Source organism: Platalea leucorodia, assembly GCF_965183815.1.
Source record: "Platalea leucorodia genome assembly, chromosome: 1".
NCBI classification, from domain to species: Eukaryota; Metazoa; Chordata; class Aves; order Pelecaniformes; family Threskiornithidae; genus Platalea; species Platalea leucorodia.
This window is the reverse complement of record NC_138823.1, coordinates 120,279,698-120,301,138: the sequence shown is the minus strand read 5'-3', so window position 1 is coordinate 120,301,138 and position 21,441 is coordinate 120,279,698. Positions and strand designations below refer to the sequence as shown.

Below are 21,441 nucleotides of genomic sequence, written 5' to 3'. Positions count from 1 at the left end.
TGATTGGTTTTGGGGCTGTGCATCGATCTTTGTCCATGGCACCTGGGCATCCTTTTCATAAGCATGCTGAAAGCCCGGCCAACACATTCTCTCCTCAGAAGTTCAGTGCCCAAAATTTTGAACTTGTAATGGTTTCCACTTAGCTGTTCAACGTTTGTTGTAAAGCAACAATTTACTTGTAGTGTTCATGGAGCTCCTGTCTTGAATCTTTTTGGTGTTCTGGTGCTACTTCTACACTGTCTCAAATGCTTGCTTTCATTTCCTCAATATTTCACCAGAGGCACTCACGTGCCTCCCATGTTAGCTTCTTCTCTGCTGTATTTATAATTCTGGTGTGCCTTGCCATTTTCTTAACATACCTTTAGTTCATCGCACTCTTTCTGTGTATCTGCCTGCTTCTCTAGCTCTTACATACACACTGTATCTTCATCGCAATGCTTTTCCCTGCAGAGCTTGAGTTATGGAAAATTTGTCTCCCGTCTGTAAAATTTCCCCCATGTCTCTGCCGAGGTGACTTGTGTTCACTTTCATAGGGACTGGGGATCTTGTTAAACCTTCCCCATGGGTAGCTCCATCCCACTGTGACCAGAGTGCTTGAAGTCCTGCTAGCCTGATTTGGAGCTACCGGGCCTGTAGCTACACCATGCTGCAGCCACATCTGACTGCCGCAAAACTATATAGAGCTTTGCTTGTCTCAGTGCAAAGCCTCAATGAAGGATCAAGGATTATCCTGCCTGGGCACATAACATAACAATAAGCTAATCTTTGGGTTTGTTTGTTTTCCTGCCAGAACAAAATAGAAACTGCAAATCAGAAAACAAAGTGGGTATAGAATTTAGTTTATCCCATTGTGGATAGATGAGGAGAGTGTGCAGGGGAGAGGAGGAGGTGTGGATTGTAGGCTGAAAAAAGGAATTGGGACAGTGGAACAGGGAGAATGACATGGTGAAGCAGAAGCATATTTCCATATTGAACTTTGAATGCTTAAAGTTCCTTATGTGTAAAACTTGGGAGATCAGGCACACCACTTTGCTGGGGTCACTCTGTGCAGTGCAAGGAGATCCGAAATTAGCTGCAGAAAGTCTATGGAGAATCCTGTCTTTATCCCAATATTAATAGAGTGCCATCTTTTATTGCTCTCCTTTATTCCTCCTCTTCTATACACATCCCTGTTTCTCCTACCTGTCAAATTTTACCCATCTAAAATCTGTGGCCCCAGACTTTTCCTGAAGCTATTATAATGCAGTCTTCTCAAGCTTGTGGGTGGATAAAAGCTGTGCCAGCTACAGTAGCTTCTGGACTGGGCAGACAGTTCGGTTTGGTTTGCTTCGCTGGAGTGTGGTATTGTGAGTGTTTTAAGTCTATAGTTGCATCTTTTTGTAACCTCCATTCTGACAGCAGAGCTGACGTCCTTTTGCTTAGGAGGAGAATGTGGGCTACAGGGTATACATTGTTTTTCAGAGATGGATTTTATTCATTTCACTGCATTAACATGAAAACAGGAAGAGACATCATTCCAACAAGAAAAGAATTTAAAACAAAACACAGCAGTAGAAATATCACAGTTGCAGCAGGATTTGTATCACACTGAACTAATTTATACTTTAATATTAAAAAGGTGCTTTCACTTTAGTGCAGTAAAAAAGTACAAAAGAAAGGAAAAATATTATTTCCAAGCAAGAAAGTTTACTGTGAGGATAGTTTTTGATCTTTTCTTTTGTGTATCATTTGTGGCTATTAACCTCACAAGGTAGTGGCCAGATGATAATAACTGATAGGATAAAAGCTAACAGCTAATAGAAGCAGTGCCTTGATGTTATAAGGCTAGAGAGGGAAGAGTATTTGCACCACCTAGATTAAGGCATCACATACCTAAATTAAGAGGCTAGCATTTCCAGGCTCCTTCTGTAGTTGGACAGGTAATCTTCCCCAGAGGCCATTTAAATCATATGTCTGCTTCTGACTCAGGCATCCCTTTTCCTGTGCTGCCCACTGTGGGACCTTGAAGAGATTTGCTGTTAATTTAGGCATGTGAGTCACATGCCTAATGTTAAATAGCATGGAATCCTCTCTTGTGTCCTTATGTTTCCTGGAGGCTAGTTGAACCTGCCCCTCCAGATTTCCATGAGGAAGGCTTTACATGCATGGGTGGTGTCCATTGAAGTAAATGGGAAAAAAAGCAGAAGGACAGTTCACTTGCATAAGGAGTGCTCACCTGCACTTCTTTACAGTTTGAAGCAAGAAGTTCTCCACTGTTCCCCTCCCTCCTCTTCATTGCTAACATCATGTCCCTAGAATACCACTTTCTTTTACAGGGAAACTCCTAATAATGGCATAAATGTATGGCCATGGGACACCAGTAGACTAATGGTCTCGAGTCTTCAATTAGCATGCAGTTCTAACTGAGACACCCATTGGCGATGGGCACTCTTCTCCTGGGAAGGCAAAGTGGGTATGTCTCCTCTGCAGTTGGCTGCTTTTGCAGTTCCAAGGCTACTGTCTGCCTAGAAGTGTATCCCAAACATCAGCCTTACTGTATATTTGAAGAGCATGTTTTTCTCATGCAGGAGCCTAGCCTGACACACTTACTGCATCTGCATGTAAAGTCTTCCTCTACACAGATGATTTACCTGTCCAGAACTAGGGAGGCCTCCACTCAATACTGTGCTCACAGTCTCCAAAATCCTTCAGAGGGTCCTATCATTTTTTTCATACAGAATCTGGCATACCAAATACCAAGGTAATTTTCATTCTGGCCTTGCAGATCGTTTTGCTGATATGCTTTTATTGGTTAAGTGTTGTTTTCCTTGGAAGGATATGATTTGTCAGAAGCAAGCTCATGTTTTTGGGGGTGCAACGTTGTCTTGTTGTGCACTCAGTAGACCTGGTGTGCACAGTTACTTGCAAAAGTACACCCACAAAAATCACAATGATGTTGCCCATTAAAATCCCACTTTAGAAAATGTTAGCAACCGAACAGTGATATGGCAGGCATAAAATTAAAGAACTAAAATCAAAATACTGTAACTTGGCCTATAGTCAAAAGGATTTTGTTTAAAAATGACTACTCTATTAGCTAACAGATAAATCCTTGGGTTAAATGGCTCCAGTAAGATACAGGTCAGTCAACTCTTCCATCAGAGGAGAGAGAATATCTTGATATATTCATCCTCAAATTCCTTTTTATGGAAACATCTTCTGTTCATGTAGGGAAAATAAGGGGTAGGGGGGAGAAATTAAGAAAACTAAAAGCCTCTCCCTGTCAAATACCTGACCATGTTACAGAAAGAATACAATCACTTCCAAAAAGTGTTCCATTAATGTTGAATACTAAACAGATACATCAATCCTCAAAGCTTCCTCCCAGCATTTATCTTAAAATGTTTACATAACAGTAAATGGCTCTTGCAAGAAGACATATTACTCCTTAGTCTCTTCAATATTGTATTCACGCCAGGTAAATCTCAATAGCATTTGTTCATTGGATAGAATTTGGTTAAGAAACAGAATCGTACTATTCTGGGCCGCATTCAAATCTTGATGTGATCCAGCTATGGTGTTAGCATTTCCTGGAGAACTCACTGATTCTCTTAGTTTAAGAATGGAAAATGCTGTAACCCCAGGGAACCGTTAATCACAAGAAGTGAGGCTCATACAGTTTTCAGTAGTGGCTGACATATAGATCTTAAATAATGATGTCAGGCAGTCTTTAAGGCAAAGCGAGCTATGCAACACTTACTAGATAATGTTTTGATGTATTTTTTACAGTCCAGTAGAGATGTCATGCTCTGCAGTGGATGGTGTGAATGTGGAACTAACTCTTTCTAATTTTTCACGATAAAGATTTGGACATCTTTTGCAGACGTGGGCTGCAACATGCTTTCGGAAAAAGGCATAAAGATATTTCCTAAATTTTTCTCCAACAAATGCATAGATCACAGGATTGATACAACAGTGGATCATTGAGATTGTTTCTGTCACTTGGACTGCTTTCTCCAGTTGACCTTTGATTTCACAATTTGGGTTGAAAAGTGAACCTTGAAATGTATGCAAAAAAGAAGAAATATGGAACGGTGTCCAGAAGATGAAGTAAAAAATCATGATCACAAAAATAAGTCTGACTGCCTTCTGTTTTTTCTCATTCTTGCATTTCAATAATGTTTTTAGAATTTGTGAGTAACTGAAAATCATAATGAGCATTGGAACAATAAGTCCCAGAATGTTCATCTTTAAAGTATAGGAGTACTTCCAATTTATTGTGGCATCAGTTGGATAATGAGCACTGCAAGTATAACGTGAATTTTCCTTCTGAGCTTTGTGAAATACCATCCCAGGAACAGAAGCCAAAATAGCAACAGCCCAAGTGAAAGCGCTGGTGAGGATGCCGTAGGTAACTGTCCTAGCTTTTAAAGCAAACACTGCATGCACTATGGCCAGATACCTGTCTAGGGTCAACAGGATTATGAAAAAGATCCCACTGTAGAAGCCAAGGAGGTAGACACCTGAGAGAATTCTACACAGTGCCTCCCCAAAAATCCAGTCATGAACAGCGTAATAAGCCCAAAAAGGGAGAGAAAATACAAACAGCAAATCAGAAATTGCCAAATTGAGCAGGTAGATGTCGGTCATACTCCTCAATCTCTTGTATTTTACCAGGATAAGGACAACGAGCATGTTGCCTGTGAGGCCAAATATCACCACCAAAGAATAAAGTGGTGGCAAAAGTTTTGCTGCAAAGTGCTTTTCCTCCGTTCCCATGCATGGCGCTGAATCGCCGTAGTCGAATTCTGTTGTCAGTGCCAAGTCGGCCAAGTCCATGGTGTAGTTTTCCATGGCGTGTTGGTCTGGAAAGGAAGAAAAGGATGTTAAACTAGAGGAAAGTCGAAGCTCAGCAGTGAGGGGAATGAAACACGCTGATGTCCCCATCTGGAGTGCTTTTTGCTGTTGAGCACACAGGCGTTGCTGCGGCAAGGTGCGGCAGAGAATGATGTTGCAGAGCTCCCAGGAGACCCATCCATATACCTGTGAAGTCACCTGCAAAAGCGCTGTCACACAGGTAAAACAAACTGACTGCTGCTTGTTCAGGTTGTTCGTGACTTCCTGGGAGCCTGTGGGAGTCAGGGCGCTGGAGGTGTGGAAATCACCTTTGCACAGTACTAAACATACTCACCTGGTGGTCCTGCTGTCCTGGGTGTTGCAGAGCAGCCAGTCGGCAGCGTTGGTTTGAGTTAAAATGGCAAACGTTGTGTCCTTTACAGAGTCTGAGTCAGGCGTAGGCCATGGAAGCGTGCTGGTTTTAGGTGGCTCTGGAGTGAAAACGGTGCACAGTCCTGTAGAAACAACAGATAGGCAAACGTCTTGGCAAAATGGCATAAAAGGTGACAGTTGCTATCAGTGTGGCCTGTAACACCTGTATCTCTTGTGGCATTTTCCTGTCAGTTGAAAGACATCCCCGGTGCTCAGGGATGAAAGAAAGAAGTTTTGATGCCTTGTTTCAGTAGCTGTTTAGCAGCCGTGATTCAGGAGCTCCAAAGTTTAGATTGGCTAAGTGTCTTGGAGGGGGCACAAAGGCGAAAGGCAGATATGGCCATTGCTATGAGTGTGCACTAACAGTTCTTCATGTGTAGCGATTGTTCGATATCGTCCTCCATCCTTTGTTAGTCAGTGTTCCCAGTGAGGTGACATAGTAATTGAGGAAGTGCAAGGGTTGCCCAAACTCTCTGTCCCTCCAGTTTTGGTTTGGGGACTGTTGGGGGACTGGGCTTCACTTGCAAGAAGGAGTCAGGGCCTGGGAGGTAAGTGTGCAGCAGAGCTGTGGAAGCCCTCAGGCAAGTTCTGTTACAGTGGCAGCAGGGAAAGGCTTGCAACTTTGCTGTCAGCCCTTCATGTCACCAAACCCTCCCCCCTTCCCAAGTCCCTGGTAGGACTGCGAGCCAGATGCAGAAGCACAGCTTTGTGTAATTTGGTCTCTGAAAAGCTGAGGAGCTGTCTTCTCACAGAGCCCCGGAGAAAATGGAAGAATTCCTGTGTGTCCTGTGAGAAGCCGGAAAGCGGAGTTTGTGAAGACGGGTGTCAGAGGGAAAAAATGTCCTTCCTGGTCACTTAGTGGGGAAGTGAAATCAATGTGTTTGGTACCACTCAAATAGAGCTATTTGCTGTCTGGTAAAAGGGCTGCTCCTTCTTCCTGTGTCACCATGACTGCTTTTATTAGGTACTTTGTGGCAGATTGGTGGCTGTTCATAGGAAGTTGATGGTTTAGAAATCTGCATTTTCCTGGCAATTTGATGCTTGTTCTCTTGACAAAGGCAACAGCCTGCTCCCAACGCAGAAGACTTCAGGTAGTGCATCTGCCCCAACTTGCTCTGTGAACCCTGACCACTCATGTAGTGCAGCGATATTTGCTCCTTTCCTGCTTACAGCCCTGCCATGCACTTTTTTCAGTGGTGAGGTCTACCCTGTGTGATTGTAGATCTCTTCTGCACAGCCGACATTCTCAAAACTACCACTTCATTCTCTCTGCACTTGAGTTCTGCAAGACTGAATTTAACTGAAAAAACTCAGCCCATGGCTGGAGTGACACAGGGGCAGGCTCCTGGTCTGCTTTTTGGTAGAAGCTCAATTTAATTACATAGTGGGCCATCCCAAGCTGTAGCATGTGAAATTTCTCAAGTGTCTTAAGCTCATGTCGGCCTACTCAGCTGCTTGAGAAAGGGATTATACAGACTATATAATTACAGACTATTTAGGATCCAGAGGACCTAGTTTTAATCTGTGTCTTTATCTCAGTGGATATATATAAAATACAAATAATCTTCATGAACGTTTTATTGATTACACAGTGTTAAAATAATTTTCTGTGTGTATATATGACAAGTATATATACATATATATATACACACATATATACACTCATACATATATAGAATTGTAGAATCGTGGAATCATAGAATTGTTTAGGTTGGAAAAGACCCTTAAGATCATCGAGTCCAACCGTTAACATAGCACTGCCAAGCCCACCACTAAACCATGTCCCTAAGCACCACATCTACACGTGTTTTAAATACCTGCAGGGATCATGACTCAACCACTTCCCTGGGTAGCCTGTTCCAGTGCTTGAAAACCCTTTCAGTGAAGAACTTTTTCCTAATATCCAACCTAAACCTCCCCTGGTGCACTTAGGCTTCGTGAATCTTTGTATATATACAAAGAAAGTAATAATTTTTTAATCTAGTTTGGAACTTATTTTGAGATTTAAAAACAACAGAAAAGAACTGTGGGAGTAACAGAACTAAAGGTAATTGATTCCCTACAGATTTGTCTCCTTTGCTGCCTAAGTCTCATCTCCTGTGATGGGCTGACCCCAGCCAGCAGCTAAGCCCCCGTCTAGTCACTCACTCAGTCCCTCCACAGCAGGAAGGGAGAGAGAATCAGAAGGGAAGAAGCGAGAAAAACTTGTGGGTTGAGATAAAGACAGTCGAATAAGCGAAGGAAACAGAAAAAAAACACGAGATGATACAAGGACCTGCGAAGCAGACGAACAGCCAGCCAGTCTCTGAGCAACGCCTACTTTGGAAAAACTTCCCCCCTCCCCCTCCCCAGCTTTATTGCTGAGCATGATGTTATATGGCACAGAAAACCTTTTTGGTCAGTTTGGGTCACCTGTCCCAGCTGTGGTCACAAATCTAAAAGACAGCACCATGAGGGCTGCTGTGAAGAAAATTAAGTCCACCCCAGCCAGACCCAGTATGCCTTCCCACTACCAAATTGAGCTCCTGCCCTGTACAATTCACATTGATGCTGCCTAGAAAGACGCATGCACTGTGGTTATTTTGTTTACTGTCTATGACCTGATGGGAAATCTCTGAGCATTTGCATGGGATAGAAGTCAGATCCTCCTCCTCACAACAAGCACAAAATATTAAAAATATTTTCTGAAATGCTTTGTAAAAAATTCCTGATCCTTTGCACACAAGCAATGTTAATCACAAAGAGCTGTAGAAAACTGATCTGTCTAACAAATTCTGTTGGAAACTACTGTTTGCATTTTATATTTTTTTTTCATTTATCTTTAACCATTTTTCCAATTTTCATTTTCATGCAGAAAGGAACATCTTCTGCAGAAGCTGTAGCCCTTGACAAGAATTCTGGTTTTGGCTCTAAAATGATCTAGGCATGAACCTTCAGAATGGGTGTGTTAGCAAAGGAATCTCCAAGTTTTTTTCTGCTCTTGTGCTGTAAGTATAAACGGGCTCTTCTGAGAGATTCTGATTTGGGAACTTGTGATTATTTGGCTTATTTCCCTCTTATTTTCTTTCCAAAATTAAAAATGAATATTCAGGAAGTCTTAATGATTTTCATTTGTGAGGCTTTCTCATTTACTTTATGGACTGCATGCGGCCATCAGTGCCCACTGTCCTGACCACACACCCACAATTTCTGCATGCACAGGGTAGTTTTGGTTGCTAACAGAAATTCTGGACAATTTCTGCAAAAGCGGGCAACTGAGTCAAACCTAAGGTAGAAATATAAGAGAAGGAGAATTTTCTCTTTGGTGCCCTCCTTCCCTTCTATTTTATCCTGTGTGCTTATTATGCAAAAGCATCTAAATATATGAGCAGTCCAATAAGAGGCTACTCTCGTTTCCCCTCAGAGGACTGGTTATGTTCTGAGTCTCCAAGAAGCTGGGTACAGTAAAGTGTGACCAAGCCCCGGGCCAAATACCTGCACCCTGGAAAAGAGTTCTTGCAGAGAAAATGGGGTTACAGCTCGGATGGGAGAAAATTTTATTTTCTTAATAATTGTAATGTTGTGAGCCAAAATAAATGTAATTTCATGTCTTTAAGTTTTAACAAAGCTGCACTAGGTGCAACATCAGAGATTCTTGTAATGAGGATGTAGCTCTGAATCATGTCTTCTCAGATTTCTGTATTTCAGCTGCTTTGAGAGAAGCCTTGCTAGCTCTTGAGTATTAGCTGTTATCTATAGTGTGTCACCTTTAGCTATAGAAGTGTCTAGGTGCTGGTATGACTATCAGACATTTCCATGTTAGAGTAATTCAAGCAGAAAGGCTCCTGAGTTGCTACACTGACTTATTTAGGGATGGCAGTTGTCACAGCTCAATGAGTCTGCTGTGTCCTAAAGGGGATTTGGATAAAGTTTCCTCACAGAAATCAGAATATTTGATAACTACAAGTTAGAAGAGCATCCATGCATTAATGGAGCCACTTATCTCAAAACTGAATGACCCCCCAAAGTTCCCTTTCCCTTTTTACAGTCTAAGACAAGGTTTTTCTTTTGAAATTTATGAATGGGTATCAGCGCTACTCCCCCTGCCCTCACTCTCCTCCTTTTCACAAATGGCAGTGTTTGTCATACCAAAAAAGAAATTGCTTGATGACTTGTAGTCAGCTTAAAAGTATGTGCCAGCAGCATCTAGGGCACTTTACGAAGAGGGAGAAGTTCAATGTAGCACAGAATAAAACTGAAACTTAAATGAATAAAAATAATACCCCGTATCCTGATAGCAGGTGTTGCAAGAGAGGTGCCCAATGTTTCCTGCTAAGAGCTCTGTCTCTTTAACTTTGCCTTTGACTTTGCAGAAGGATTCTGTGGACAGACAATACTACAGAGAAGACTGCATACAGACACCAAAGACATCTTGGGGAGCAAGCATAAAAGTACGTACTTTTCTTGAGTTACAAAGAAAGCTGAAGGAAAAGATGGAAGTGTAATCTAAATCCTGTATGTAAGACTCTGAGCTGATAGTTTCCCTCAAACACATCTTTTCATGTGGTAGTGACCACAGGATTTCTTTCCAGGATACGACTGGGGAAAGACAGTCCTTTCCAAAATTAAATCTCGCTTTGGAAACCTTTTCCTCTGTTATAACAGCTGAGCATTAGAAACATCTCTTCAGAATGGCTTGCCTCCTACCTGATGAGTTTTTTTCATCCCTGCAGAACTTTCAAGGAAAAATATGTTCTGGGCTGGAAAAAACAGGCTTAATTCTCTGCAAACCCTCAGGATCCAATTGTTTCCATTCCCCACCAAAACCAGAAAGACAGTCTTGCAAAAATTCCGAGCTTTTCTGCAGTTAAATAGAGTCAGTCTATGCGGTTGCAAGATAAAAGAAATAGGAGGTGTTCTTACCTAAACAAATGTACAGTAAAAGAGTACCATAAGCACTGAAAATAAGCACTCTGAGAAAGAGAAACTTGAGACAGCTACTAAATGTCTTCCTCCAAATCATGACTATATGTGTAGGAGGGCTCTTTTGTGTAGGCAAAGTCCTGTGCTAGTATCTCTGTTCAGGGGTTTTCTTCAGTGTCTCTGCTTAAACTGGTTCAGATAAAACATTGAATTCAGAGTAATTCAAACAACAGTTGTAGTCACAACCATTCTGGGGATGAGCCTGAGTATAAAAAAGAAGAATAATAGTCCTTCTATAGGACTTCTATAGGAGATTGCCAACATATGTCATAGGATCGTGCCCCTGTCTTGTTATTGCTATAAGGGTCTCCACACAGGGAAGTTCAAGCCCACTGCTCTGGCGCTGTCAAGTGTTCCTGGCAAATGACAGTGCAATTCTTCCATGAAAGCAAATGCTCCTATAGCTGCATATTTGATAAACTACTGAAAAAAATATATATTCTATATAGGCTATTGTAGCTTTTTGGCTAATGCCCAAATGGCAAGTCTCATTTATCCAAGCAGAGGAGCTCACCTCTCCTTGTGTGTGAGAAAGGTACAATTCCAGTGTAGTAGTGATGAATTTTATTCATGTAAAATCTCATTAACAAAAATTGCAAGCGAGATCATGATTGATATATATGAGATGTGGAGTACAGGCTTTCTAATGCGATGGCTCAGAGACATTGCATTAAAAAGAGGAAGCAATCCCAAAGAACATATACCTTCATAACATGTTAATGGAACACCACCCTTAACAGATTAAATGCTTGAATAATACAAAAAAAATGTGATAGGATAGTGATGAAGAACATCTGCTATCTGTGTCTGATAGAGCAAGATGTGGCTTAGATTTGGAGAAATCAGATTAAGTGTGAAGGATTTCATGTCTGATCAGTTTATATCCTTAGCAGAATACATTTTCAAGCTACTGACATTCTGGAACAGCTTCGAAACCAAGACCCAGTAATTTTCTAGTACAAAAAAGATTATAATTTTCTACACCATTTGTCCAGTTCAATTCTCTACACTCACATTTCGCCTTATCCTGAGTTGTAAGCTAGTTCCAAGACCTAATTGTTCTTAAAGATAGCGTCTCTGCCTGAATGGTAGCTCTACTGCCACTCCCATTAGGCACATATACTTTCCCACTGAGTGAATCTGTATCTATATATACACATTTAGATGTAAAAAAAGGAAAAAAGATAACTACTTACTGATTTATCAGGCTTCTTTTGTCTGACCGTGTCGTTGTCTTCTTTGTGAACAAACATATAGTTAAACCCTATATCTGAAAATAGGAAACAGCACTTCCTGTGTGATCTATTGCAAAATATTACTACAAGAATCAAGGCTATGGTTCTTCTTTTCTGCAAATGCTCAGTTTCCAGGCTGAGTTCAGAACTGAGGGATGAAGACTTTACTTCACATACAGAATGTGTGCTGTTAAAATTAAATTCAGGTCTCCAAAATGACTGTTGAAACAACCCCACCAAGGTATTCTTCATAGAATCATAGACTCATTAAGGTTGGAAAAGACCTCTGAGATCATCAAGTCCAACCGTTAACCTAGCACTGCCAAGTCCACCACTAAACCATGTCCCTAAGCACCACATCCACACGTTTTTTGAACACTTCCAGGGACTGTGATTGCACTACTTCCCTGGGCAGTCTGTTCCAATGCCTAACCCCTCTCTCCGTGAAGAAATTTTTCCTAATATCTAATCTAAATCTCCCCTGGCACAACTTGAGGCCATTTCCTTTTGTTCTGTTGCTTGCTCTCTGGGAGAAGAGACCAACCCCCACCTCGCTACAACCTCCTTTCAGGTAGCTGTAGAGAGCAATAACGTCTCCCCTCAGCCTCTTCTCCAAACTAAACAATCTCAGCTCCCTCAGCTGATCCTCATAAGACTTCATCCCTAGACCCTTCACCAGCTTTGTTGCCCTTCTCTGGACACGCTCCAGCACCTCAGTGTCTTTCTTGCAGTGAGGCGCCCAAAGCTGGACACAGTATTTGAGGTGCGGCCTCACCAGTGCTGAGTACAGGGGCGCTATCACCTCCCTGGTCCTGCTGGCCACACTATTTCTGATACAAGCCAGGATGCCATTGGCCCCCTTGGCCACCTGGGCACACTGCTGGCTCCTGTTCAGGCGGTTATCAACCAGCACCCCCAGGTCCTTTTCTGCCAGGCAGCTCTCCAGCCACTCTTCCCCAGCCTGTAGCGTTGCATGGGGTTGTTGTGACCCAAGTGCAGGACCCAGCACTGAGCCTTGTTGAATCTCATACAATTGGCCTTGGCCCGTCGATCCAGCCTGTCCAGATCCCTCTGTAAGGCCTTCCTACCTTCAGGCAGATCAAGACTTCCACCCAACTTGGCATTGTCTGCAAACTTACTGAGGGTGCACTCAATCCCCTCATCAAGATTATTGATAAAGATATTAAACAGAACCGGCCCCAGTACTGAGCGCTGGGGAACACCACTTGTGACTGGTCACCAACTGGATTTGACTCCATTCACCACCACTCTCTGGGCTCGGCCATTCAGGTAGTTTTTTACCCAGCAAAGGGTGCAATTGTCCAAGCCATGAGCAGTCAGTTTCTCCAGGAGAATGCTGTGGCAGACAGTGTCAAAGGCCTTATTAAAGTCCAGGCAGACAACATCCACAGCCTTTCCCTCATCCACCAAGCAGGTCACCTTGTCATAGAAGGAGATCAGGTTGGTCAAGCAGGACCTGCCCTTCATGAACCCATGCTGGCTGCCCTGATTGTCCTGCACGTGCTGTGTGATGGCACACTCAAGATGATCTGCTCCATGACCTTCTGCGGCACCGAGGTCAGGCTGACAGGCCTGTATGTTCATTGTCACTGACTGACTTCTATGTAATTTCTACATGGTTCTCCCTTTCATCATCACTAGTGAAAAAGAATCTGTAAGCAAAATTAGGATATGTTTATACTATGCAAAGCAGTGTCATGTTAGACAGCATCACACTTGCCTTAGGTGAGCATTGTGAAGAGAGACAAGTCAAGGTCCAGACATTTCAGAGCTAATTAGGTCAGGCGGAGCACTGTGATGGTACAGCTACCTCCCTTCCAGTTATGTGACTAGTTCATGCAGTCTACACCATACTGCGCTGTGCGGTGTAGACCCCCTCCTTGAACATCTGTTGTAATTTTTGCAAAGCTATTTGTAATGATCTTGCATTTCTAAGAGGCTGTTTTATGAGGCAAGCTGGAACCTGCAGCTCATTCCCTTTTTGATGTGGTGGCATTGCAAGATTGAAAGCAATAGGAAGAAAGATTAGAACAACAGAAAGTGGTTAAAATATATTTTTGCTTCCAAGGCAGGAAGTATAGTTGAGTGTACTGGCTGGTATCATGCATTTATTTTTTTAAAACATTCACTTCACCAATGCCCTTGGCACTGCATCTGCAACAGCCTCCAGCTGTCGGAGTGATAACTGATGCCTATGTAAGTGATCATTATAAACCAGGACTGATGAATAATATGGCCACTTATCTGCTCCCTGAGGAGTCTTTTTACATTTTTATAGCAAGTTACAGCAAGGCTACATTTTTCAAATTGGCAGTTTTTTGGCAGCAGCTGTTGACCATTTTCTCTAAGACTGCCGGATGGTTTCTTGCAGTATTCCTGAAAAGCTGTAAGACTGGCTTGTGCTACAATTATAGCTGGATTTTGTAATTTCCTAGAAAATCTGTGTGGCGTTTTAATAAAACCAGTGATGCATAACCTGACCACGTGTGTTCCAGAGAGTATAAAAGAGACTCACAGAGCTTTTTCAGAAGGAGCGCCTAAGCAAGGCATTAGGAAGAGGGGTCTCTGTGATGGCTGAAAGAACATAAACATTTCCTGTTGATCTGGAAGGGGCTGTATAAATTGTGCTGTAAATACAGACTGCAAACCACTGAAAACCTTCAAGCCGGAGCAGAAAGGGCCTTCCTTACAGGGACACAGTGGGTACTAGGGAGACACAACCCACATTTTCTTTCTATACCGTCTCCCTCTGAGTTGCTGTCTGAATTTGAAAAGTTTTTTAGCACTCAGGACATCCCTTCCTACTCAATGTACAGGCTGCTAGTTCAGCAGTTTTGTTTGCAAGTTTCATCTTTTGTGAACTACTATGCCTGGTAAAGAAATGCTTGTCTTTCAGGGTCAAAAATACTGCCTAAGGCACTTCGTTTTCGCTGCCCCATGAGAAAGAGGGGCAGTCATGTGGAGAAGGGGCTTATCTGGGCTCTGGAGAGTAGGACTCCTTTGGAGTCCATTGCCTGGGGCTACGGGTGGGTGTAATTGTCTGGGGGTACCAGAAGTAATCCTTGCCCCATTCTTTCCCTGTCTTCTGACACTGGGGCTTCCTTCTGCCTTTTTCAGGGACTTCCTGGAGTCACCAAGCTCCTTCTTTTTGCATGCTCTATCAGTTTGCCCAAGCAAAAAGCAGTTACAGCTGAAACTAGCAGAGGCAACCTGTAAGTGATGGCAAAAGTTTTGGAAACATAGCAAATACAGCACTTTGGGATTGAATCCCTCTCATGCAGGAGAGGAAAAAATATATACAAACCTGCAAGCATCCATATATTGATAGAACTGCTAAAATTTGAAGTCTCAGGAATGGACAAATTCTTGTTTTAATTTTCTCTCTTACACAGACCAGTCCTAGGAAAGATCACAGAAGTCATCATCCTTGGAAGACCTACATGCTAGTTTCATAATCTGGGAGGTAAGCAGCGGTCTTGAGTTTGGTGTAATGGGTTTGATGGATCTTTGTGATGAGGAATGAGTGACTCATGACTCACTTCTAATTTGAGAAAGAAAGCACGGTTTTGCACACATCGTTTTGAAAAAGTTTTAATTCTTTGTGTCTCCAGTCTGGGTGCTTAGATTGAAGACAAGTGGACAGTGTTTTCAGGCTGCATGAGCTCTAATTGCTCTGACCTTTGAAAATCAGGGATGGTTTCTTTCTGAAATGGTAATGCAAATAATTGGAAGCTACTTCAGAAAGTTCGATTGAGATTAAAATGCAGGAAAAAAGAAAGATTCAAAAGAGAAGAAATGTCTCATATTGGACATTAATTTTAGGCACCTTGGACTACATTTTGAATTGTAGCTAAATTATTATTATATTATAGAGGATAGGGCCTGTTAGAAAGGACAGAGTCACCTGAAAATCCCTTTTTCAGGGGTGTTGGGACTCTGAAGAAATCCAGGGGAAAGGAATGAAGTGTTCATCGGTCTTGAAAGCATGGCCTGTGAGAAATGATTGGGAAAGGACTAGATGATCTCTGGAGATCTTTCTCAGACTTACTTTCTATGATTTTACTCTTAGCATCTTTCCTGTAAGGGTTTAGTGAGCTTTATAAACATGAACTAATCCGAAGAACTGCCTAGGAGATGGAAGCAGAGGAAGCAGTGGGAGAAAAACCTCCCAAAGTCAGAGACATTGCCAGGTGAAGATTGCTTGCCTTATAAAATTAGAGAACTGCTTAGGTTCTCCATCTATAAAATGAGAAAGAGCAAGAAGGGAAGAAAAGAGTGCATAAACTTCACCATGCTAATCAATTGAAATTCTATAAACAAGGAAGTACTTCTTGGTTGTACCAAAGAGAAGAATCAAAAAAGAATGAAAAATTTCTGCAACAAAACTGTCTTACTTCAGCTGGGGCTTTCTACAAGCTGTCACCACACTACCACTGACAGAATTGAAGCAAGGGAACCAAACCATGATGTGCTTCTATTACTGCATCAACCACTGAATGTAAGAGAGAACTAGCTTTTTCTGACAATAATACTGTTGCCTTAAATTTAGAATGTTATGTGGATACTCAAGTCAAGACATGGGGATACACTCAGGGCACTGACATGATTTTCCTAATTTCTTGAAGAAATCTCTTTTCTCTTCCTGTGGAGGGAAAGACAGAGCTGGAAACAGTTCACTGTTGGCAAAAATATTGGTAAAATTACCAAGCAGATTACCTAAATAGAAATGACTGGGCCTTAGCTGTATGCCACTAAGAGCATACCAAAGATTAAGTGATGGCCTTGCAGTTCATCTCATATTCTAGGCCTCCCATGTGGAAGGAGAAATGCTGAGTTCAGTCCCTGTGTTAAAGCATGTTTAAGAATTTCAGGCAAAGCAGGACAGCACGAGGAGAGAAGGTGCATACTGACGGAGTTGCTTTCACATTCCTCTGGTGTGCTTCAGCCTGCCTTTTTATGGTGAAATTGGATGAAGTAGATGTTTTGTGTTGAAAAATGAGTTCAATAAATGTATTACTGAGTCCTGTGCAGTAGCGTCCTCATCCATAGTAGCCCTCAGCAGACATTTTGCTGACTGTCCTCAAGCTTACAGGGATGGGCATGTGGCAACTTCAGTTGAGCACAAGGAGGAGCACACAGGAGGACTTTGCAAGGTCTGTTAGTAGGTAATTCATTCCAGACTCCTTCAAACTGAATGTTGTAGGCTGTAGGAATTGTCTCTCCCACCCTTAGCTGGTAATCAGCTAGCTAGTGTAAGGGCTCCCTTTATAGTCAAAGAATAGAGGTAGGTATTTGCAGAGGCTAACTGCCTCTGTCTTAAGCTCCTCCACCTTAGGCTAGAATGAATCGCCATATAGAGAGGGCTCTCTTTCTTCAGCGATAGAAAGAGCCTAGACAATGAGTTCAGACTAGACAGCTAACCTGTACGTTGATAAAACTGAGTTATAGCCCAATCAAATGTTTCAGATAACCTGAATGAAATCTTTAGGGCTTTTGTTGATGAGAAACCATTCTTTATTTTGGAAAAAGATCAAGCCAAATATTTTTGATTTGCTGTTCTTTGGGGCTGACGTGGTTTTTTTAGCAGGTAAGTCTGATAATGCTGTCTACATCCTTTGCTGATGATGACCTATGCTGTAGATCTAAAGACCAGTCCTGCTGATGACCCACCGAGAAGCAGGAACAGATTTATTGGGGCACTATGAAGACTGTACCCTGCTTATGCCCGTGAAAACTGTATGGGCTCCCCGTCATGACACAGAAGGCTGCAAAGGCCGTCCTCCTCTTCCCCTACATCCTCATACCCATGCAGATGTTCTAAAGGGGCACTGTATTTTAGAAGAGGTAAGAAGATACATAAAAGCAAAACACAGTTTCTGTTGGTGGCGTATGAAAATTGCGTCGTCAGCTACTCAGGTGTCATAGTACTTCCTTCCATATTCTTAAGATATTCTGAGTTGCTCACAGGAAGAGCTACACAAGGAAATATCAATGCAATCTCCCCTTCATGTTAACCTCTTGAGTACACACATCGTGGTGCTTCATTCAGTTTGCAGGAGCCATCCTCCCAGCTGAGGGACTGGTTATTCAGGGTTCTTTTTATTGCACTTCACTAGCGTATGGGACCAGGCCCTATTTAATGTACACTACTGAGACCCTTCTTGAACTGCAGAATTTTGCTTTTCCCTCATGATCATGTCTCTAGTTCTGTTAGGGTAATATCTGATTGCTTCACAGATATTACAGTATTTGTCTTCTCACCACACTTACGAGATGAATCAATACTATTATCTCCGTTTTGCAGTGAGGAAGCTGAAGTGCCAAGTTTATGAATAACACTATGACGCATCAATTAATTTGGGGAACCTGGTTTGTGAACTGTTTTTCTCCAAAGCAAAGTATTATGCTGGGGCACAGTTCCCGTCTGTTGTAGTTGCTGGTTCTTGGTCTTCACATTGGCCCCTGGAACATGAGGAACACAATCTCAGAGGCCATCTATGAAAATCTAAGTTTAAGTGGAAAAGGAAGGTGCTTAATTTATGTGCTAGAAGTAGACACTTAAGGGTAGGTAGGATAAATTCAGGCCTAAGTGCCTAAGTCCCTTGGTGGAACTTGTGCCTTCCCTGTGACAAGCTTGCAGATTCCAGTAGTATTTGTGGCACGGGACTGGGCATCTCTGAAACGTAAGTCTTCCCTGATTTTGTTTCCCAGGTATCTGTGGGACTGCTCAATGAAACCGAATCCGAAAGACACAATCAGTCCCAGACAGTCTTCAGTCTTCTCAGAGACTGGCCGCACACTCCTGTGTACCTGTCTGGTGGAGCCTGCTTTATTTCTGAGAAAACTCCCCATGGAGAGTCCAGCAGCCTGAAGCCAGCTTGGTAGCCACACTACGCCAATTTATAGACACACTCAATCTGACTCTAATCATCTTCAGACAGGTTTTATTTACAGGGTGGAGACACCATTTCCTTAGTAACTTCTGTAGAGAAAATATAAGAAAACACTGGGCTTTAGGTAAGTCAGCAATAACCTCCTTTCTCACAGTCCACAGCAAACTAACCACACCACAGAGTCTGTGATACCACAGATTGTGCATGCTGTTCTCCATCCCCAACAAATGAGGATCACTGTGGTATCTTCTGTACTATAGTGCAGTAAATTTTATTGCATTCTCTCTCCCTCGGTTTTTTAAAGGCAGTACTAATTGCTGTCTCATAATGGGAATGGAAGAGCTAGCTTACAGGTTTGTCCACAAGTGAGATATTCTACACCTGCTCCGTTAGTTGAACGGTTGTGGATAGGCTGTGCCACTGTGAAAAACAGTATCAGTGTTAGCAAGTGTGATATGAAGCCAAGTCCATCTGTATTTGTGACACTCTCAGCTCACGTTGCAATACTTCTTTTATGACAGTATATTTAGCACATGCAAACTAGTTTGCCGTTCTTCTTGGAAGAGATTGTGTAAGTGTTAAGATGAAAGCAAGCCACAAATACATGATAAAAATAACTTAAACTGAAAAGCCATCTGAGCAAGAGAATTCAAATGAAAGATTGTATTTCTGCCTAAGTTGTACTAAAGCATGCTGGGGTAAAGTCCTACATAAAGTTTTAAGTGAATCTTAGCAAAAAAAAAAATGTATTTGCATTGCCTGAAGTGCACTTGGTTTCACCTGAAATCTCAAAACCAAACTATCGCTGGCATGTTTCTCCAGGGAATTAAAATCATACACTGATGCTCCATTTTACAAGACTGTCAGGTAAGTCTAAGCCCCACAAGCCTGTGTATTTTTTCCCTGAAATCAGGTCTCTCCTGGGATATAGCCTAACATTTTCTCTGCCTGAGAAAACATCCCAGAAAAGTTAGGGCCAAAAGCTCTGGACATCAGCCACAACCTGGAAAAGCTGTATCAGAAAGCTGTGACAAGTGAAAACACAAGTTATCAGCTAGCTTGAGAATCAGTGTGAAGGAGGAGAAGAACAGGATGACCCATTAGGAGGGGAGACAGACTGACCAGCTGACACTGGAGTGCACTGGGATGGATGAGAGAGGACACCTCATTATCTTCTCCAGCTCAAGAGAAGGAAAAGAACTGCTGCCAGAGAGAGAGAGAGAGAGAGAGAGAGAAGTTGGGCATGGAAGTCATCGAAGGGCCACCAGAGATTCAGCAGAACTCCGAGATTTTCAGGTTCTTAAAGAAAGTTGAAGTCAAGGCAAGCTTCAGAACTCAGTGGTATTATGAGGTCATTTCAGCAGAAAATTGTAAACCACAGAAAGTTTTTTATCTCACTTCTGGGTTAATTTATTAATGCAGTTGGGGTTTGCATTGGATAATGTATTTGGGTTACAATGTATTTCTAATTAAGAAGAGCAAAACGCACACAAGGTATCAGAAAGCCTAGGTGCTGCCTAGTTGGCCTCGTGTGTGAGGCAAATGTAATGCTCACAATTCTGTTATGGGCAAAAAGGAAACACTATACAAAAACCCAAGAATCTATTGTTAGTTGTCGTGGTTTAACCCCAGCCAGCAACTCAGCACCACGCAGCCGCTCGCTCACTCCCCACCAGTGGGATGGGGGAGAGGATCAGAAGGGTAAAAGGGAGAAAACTCGTGGGTTGAGATAAGAACAGTTTAATAATTGAAGTAAAATAAATTAGAACAGTTAAATAGGCAAAGCAAAAACCGTGCACGCAAACAAAACAAAACAAGGAATTCATTCACTACTTCCCATCGGCAGGCAGGTGTTCAGCCATCTCCAGGAAAGCAGGGCTCCATCACGCGTAATGGTTACTTGGGAGGACAAACACCATCATACCCAATGTCCCCCCCTTCCTTCTTCTTCCCCCAGTTTATATACTGAGCATGACGTCATATGGTATGGAATAGCCCTTGGGCCAGTCTGGGTCACCTGTCCTGGCTGTGCCGCCCCCCCCAGCTTCTTGTGCACCCGGCAGAGCAGGGGCAGTTGAAAAGTCCTTTACCACTGTGAGCGCCACTTAGCAACTACTTAGCAAGAACAAAACGTCAGTGTATCCTCGACATTGTTCTCATCCTAAACCCAAAACACAGCCCCATACCAGCTACCAAGAAGAAAATTAACTCTATCCCAGCTGAAACCAGGACATTAGTGTAATTGAACTTTTAGCACTCAACAATCATTATTAGTTTAGATCTAATTATCTCAGAAAAAGAAAGCAAAGAGAAAAAAATAAAAAAAGACATGAATACTTCTGGGCAGAAACATCTTAATAACAAAAATAATAGTTCAATTTGTTGTATACACACTTCCTAGTTTATACCCCTTTTCTAAGTGTAGTGTTTTTACTCTTCCACTGCTCCTCTGAGTCCTAAGGTCAATGGCTTCAGCCTGTCGGTCCCCTGTGAAAGGGTCCCTCTACACCTCATCCTCTGTCCTTACTTCTCAAGGCCTCTGCTATCATATTAGGACTGTATTTCTCTGTGTTGCAGCATCATGTTAGAGTCATGTTAGAAAGAATAACTACTTTTTTCTATTATCTGTCTAAAAACTGGTTGTGCCACACAAAGATAAGCAAAGCTAGGACAAATTAAGTATAGATGCCTGCTCAGAAGAACTGCTGTTGCAGCTAAACAAAGCAAAAATAAAGCTTCAGGCAGGTCAAGATGAGTTCAGGCAAAGCCAGGCTGGCAAGCCTCAATCCCAAGGCCTTGCACACTGAGTACAAAGCCTGTGGCCTGGCAATAGCAATACCAATACCGTATTACTGGATGAAATACTGTATTACTGGGTGACAGGGCTACAGAAGACACTTGGGAAGCACAGTCTCTCTTTACAGGGTTACAGAAGTCTTCCCTTGTTACATCCCCCTGCAACAAGAGGCAATATTCAGTGAATATTTCACAAGACAATGCTAAGAAGATATAGTCATCTATTTCAGGAAATTTTTATATTTTTGAGCTGAAGATAGCGAGGCTAGAGGAATTCAACAACATCT

General features: G+C 42.3%; 1 protein-coding gene across 1 annotated transcript; it reads right to left on the bottom strand.

Annotated features, from left to right (window-relative positions):
• Window positions 1–1,680: 1,680 nt before the first annotated feature.
• LOC309589790 (C-C chemokine receptor type 2-like) lies at window positions 1,681–11,459 on the bottom strand. The gene is made up of 3 exons (XM_082310318.1): window positions 11,406–11,459; window positions 5,171–5,330; window positions 1,681–4,844 (listed from the first exon to the last, which is right to left on the bottom strand). Exon 3 carries the CDS (start codon window positions 4,831–4,833, stop codon window positions 3,763–3,765), a length of 1,071 nt encoding a protein of 356 aa, XP_082166444.1. The 5' UTR covers window positions 4,834–4,844; window positions 5,171–5,330; window positions 11,406–11,459; the 3' UTR covers window positions 1,681–3,762.
• Window positions 11,460–21,441: the final 9,982 nt, after the last annotated feature.

Bases quoted from the DNA above. Each gene is read 5' to 3' on its own strand.
- LOC309589790 (XM_082310318.1), bottom strand. From the start codon at position 4,833: ATGGAAAACTACACCATGGACTTGGCCGACTTGGCACTGACAACAGAA.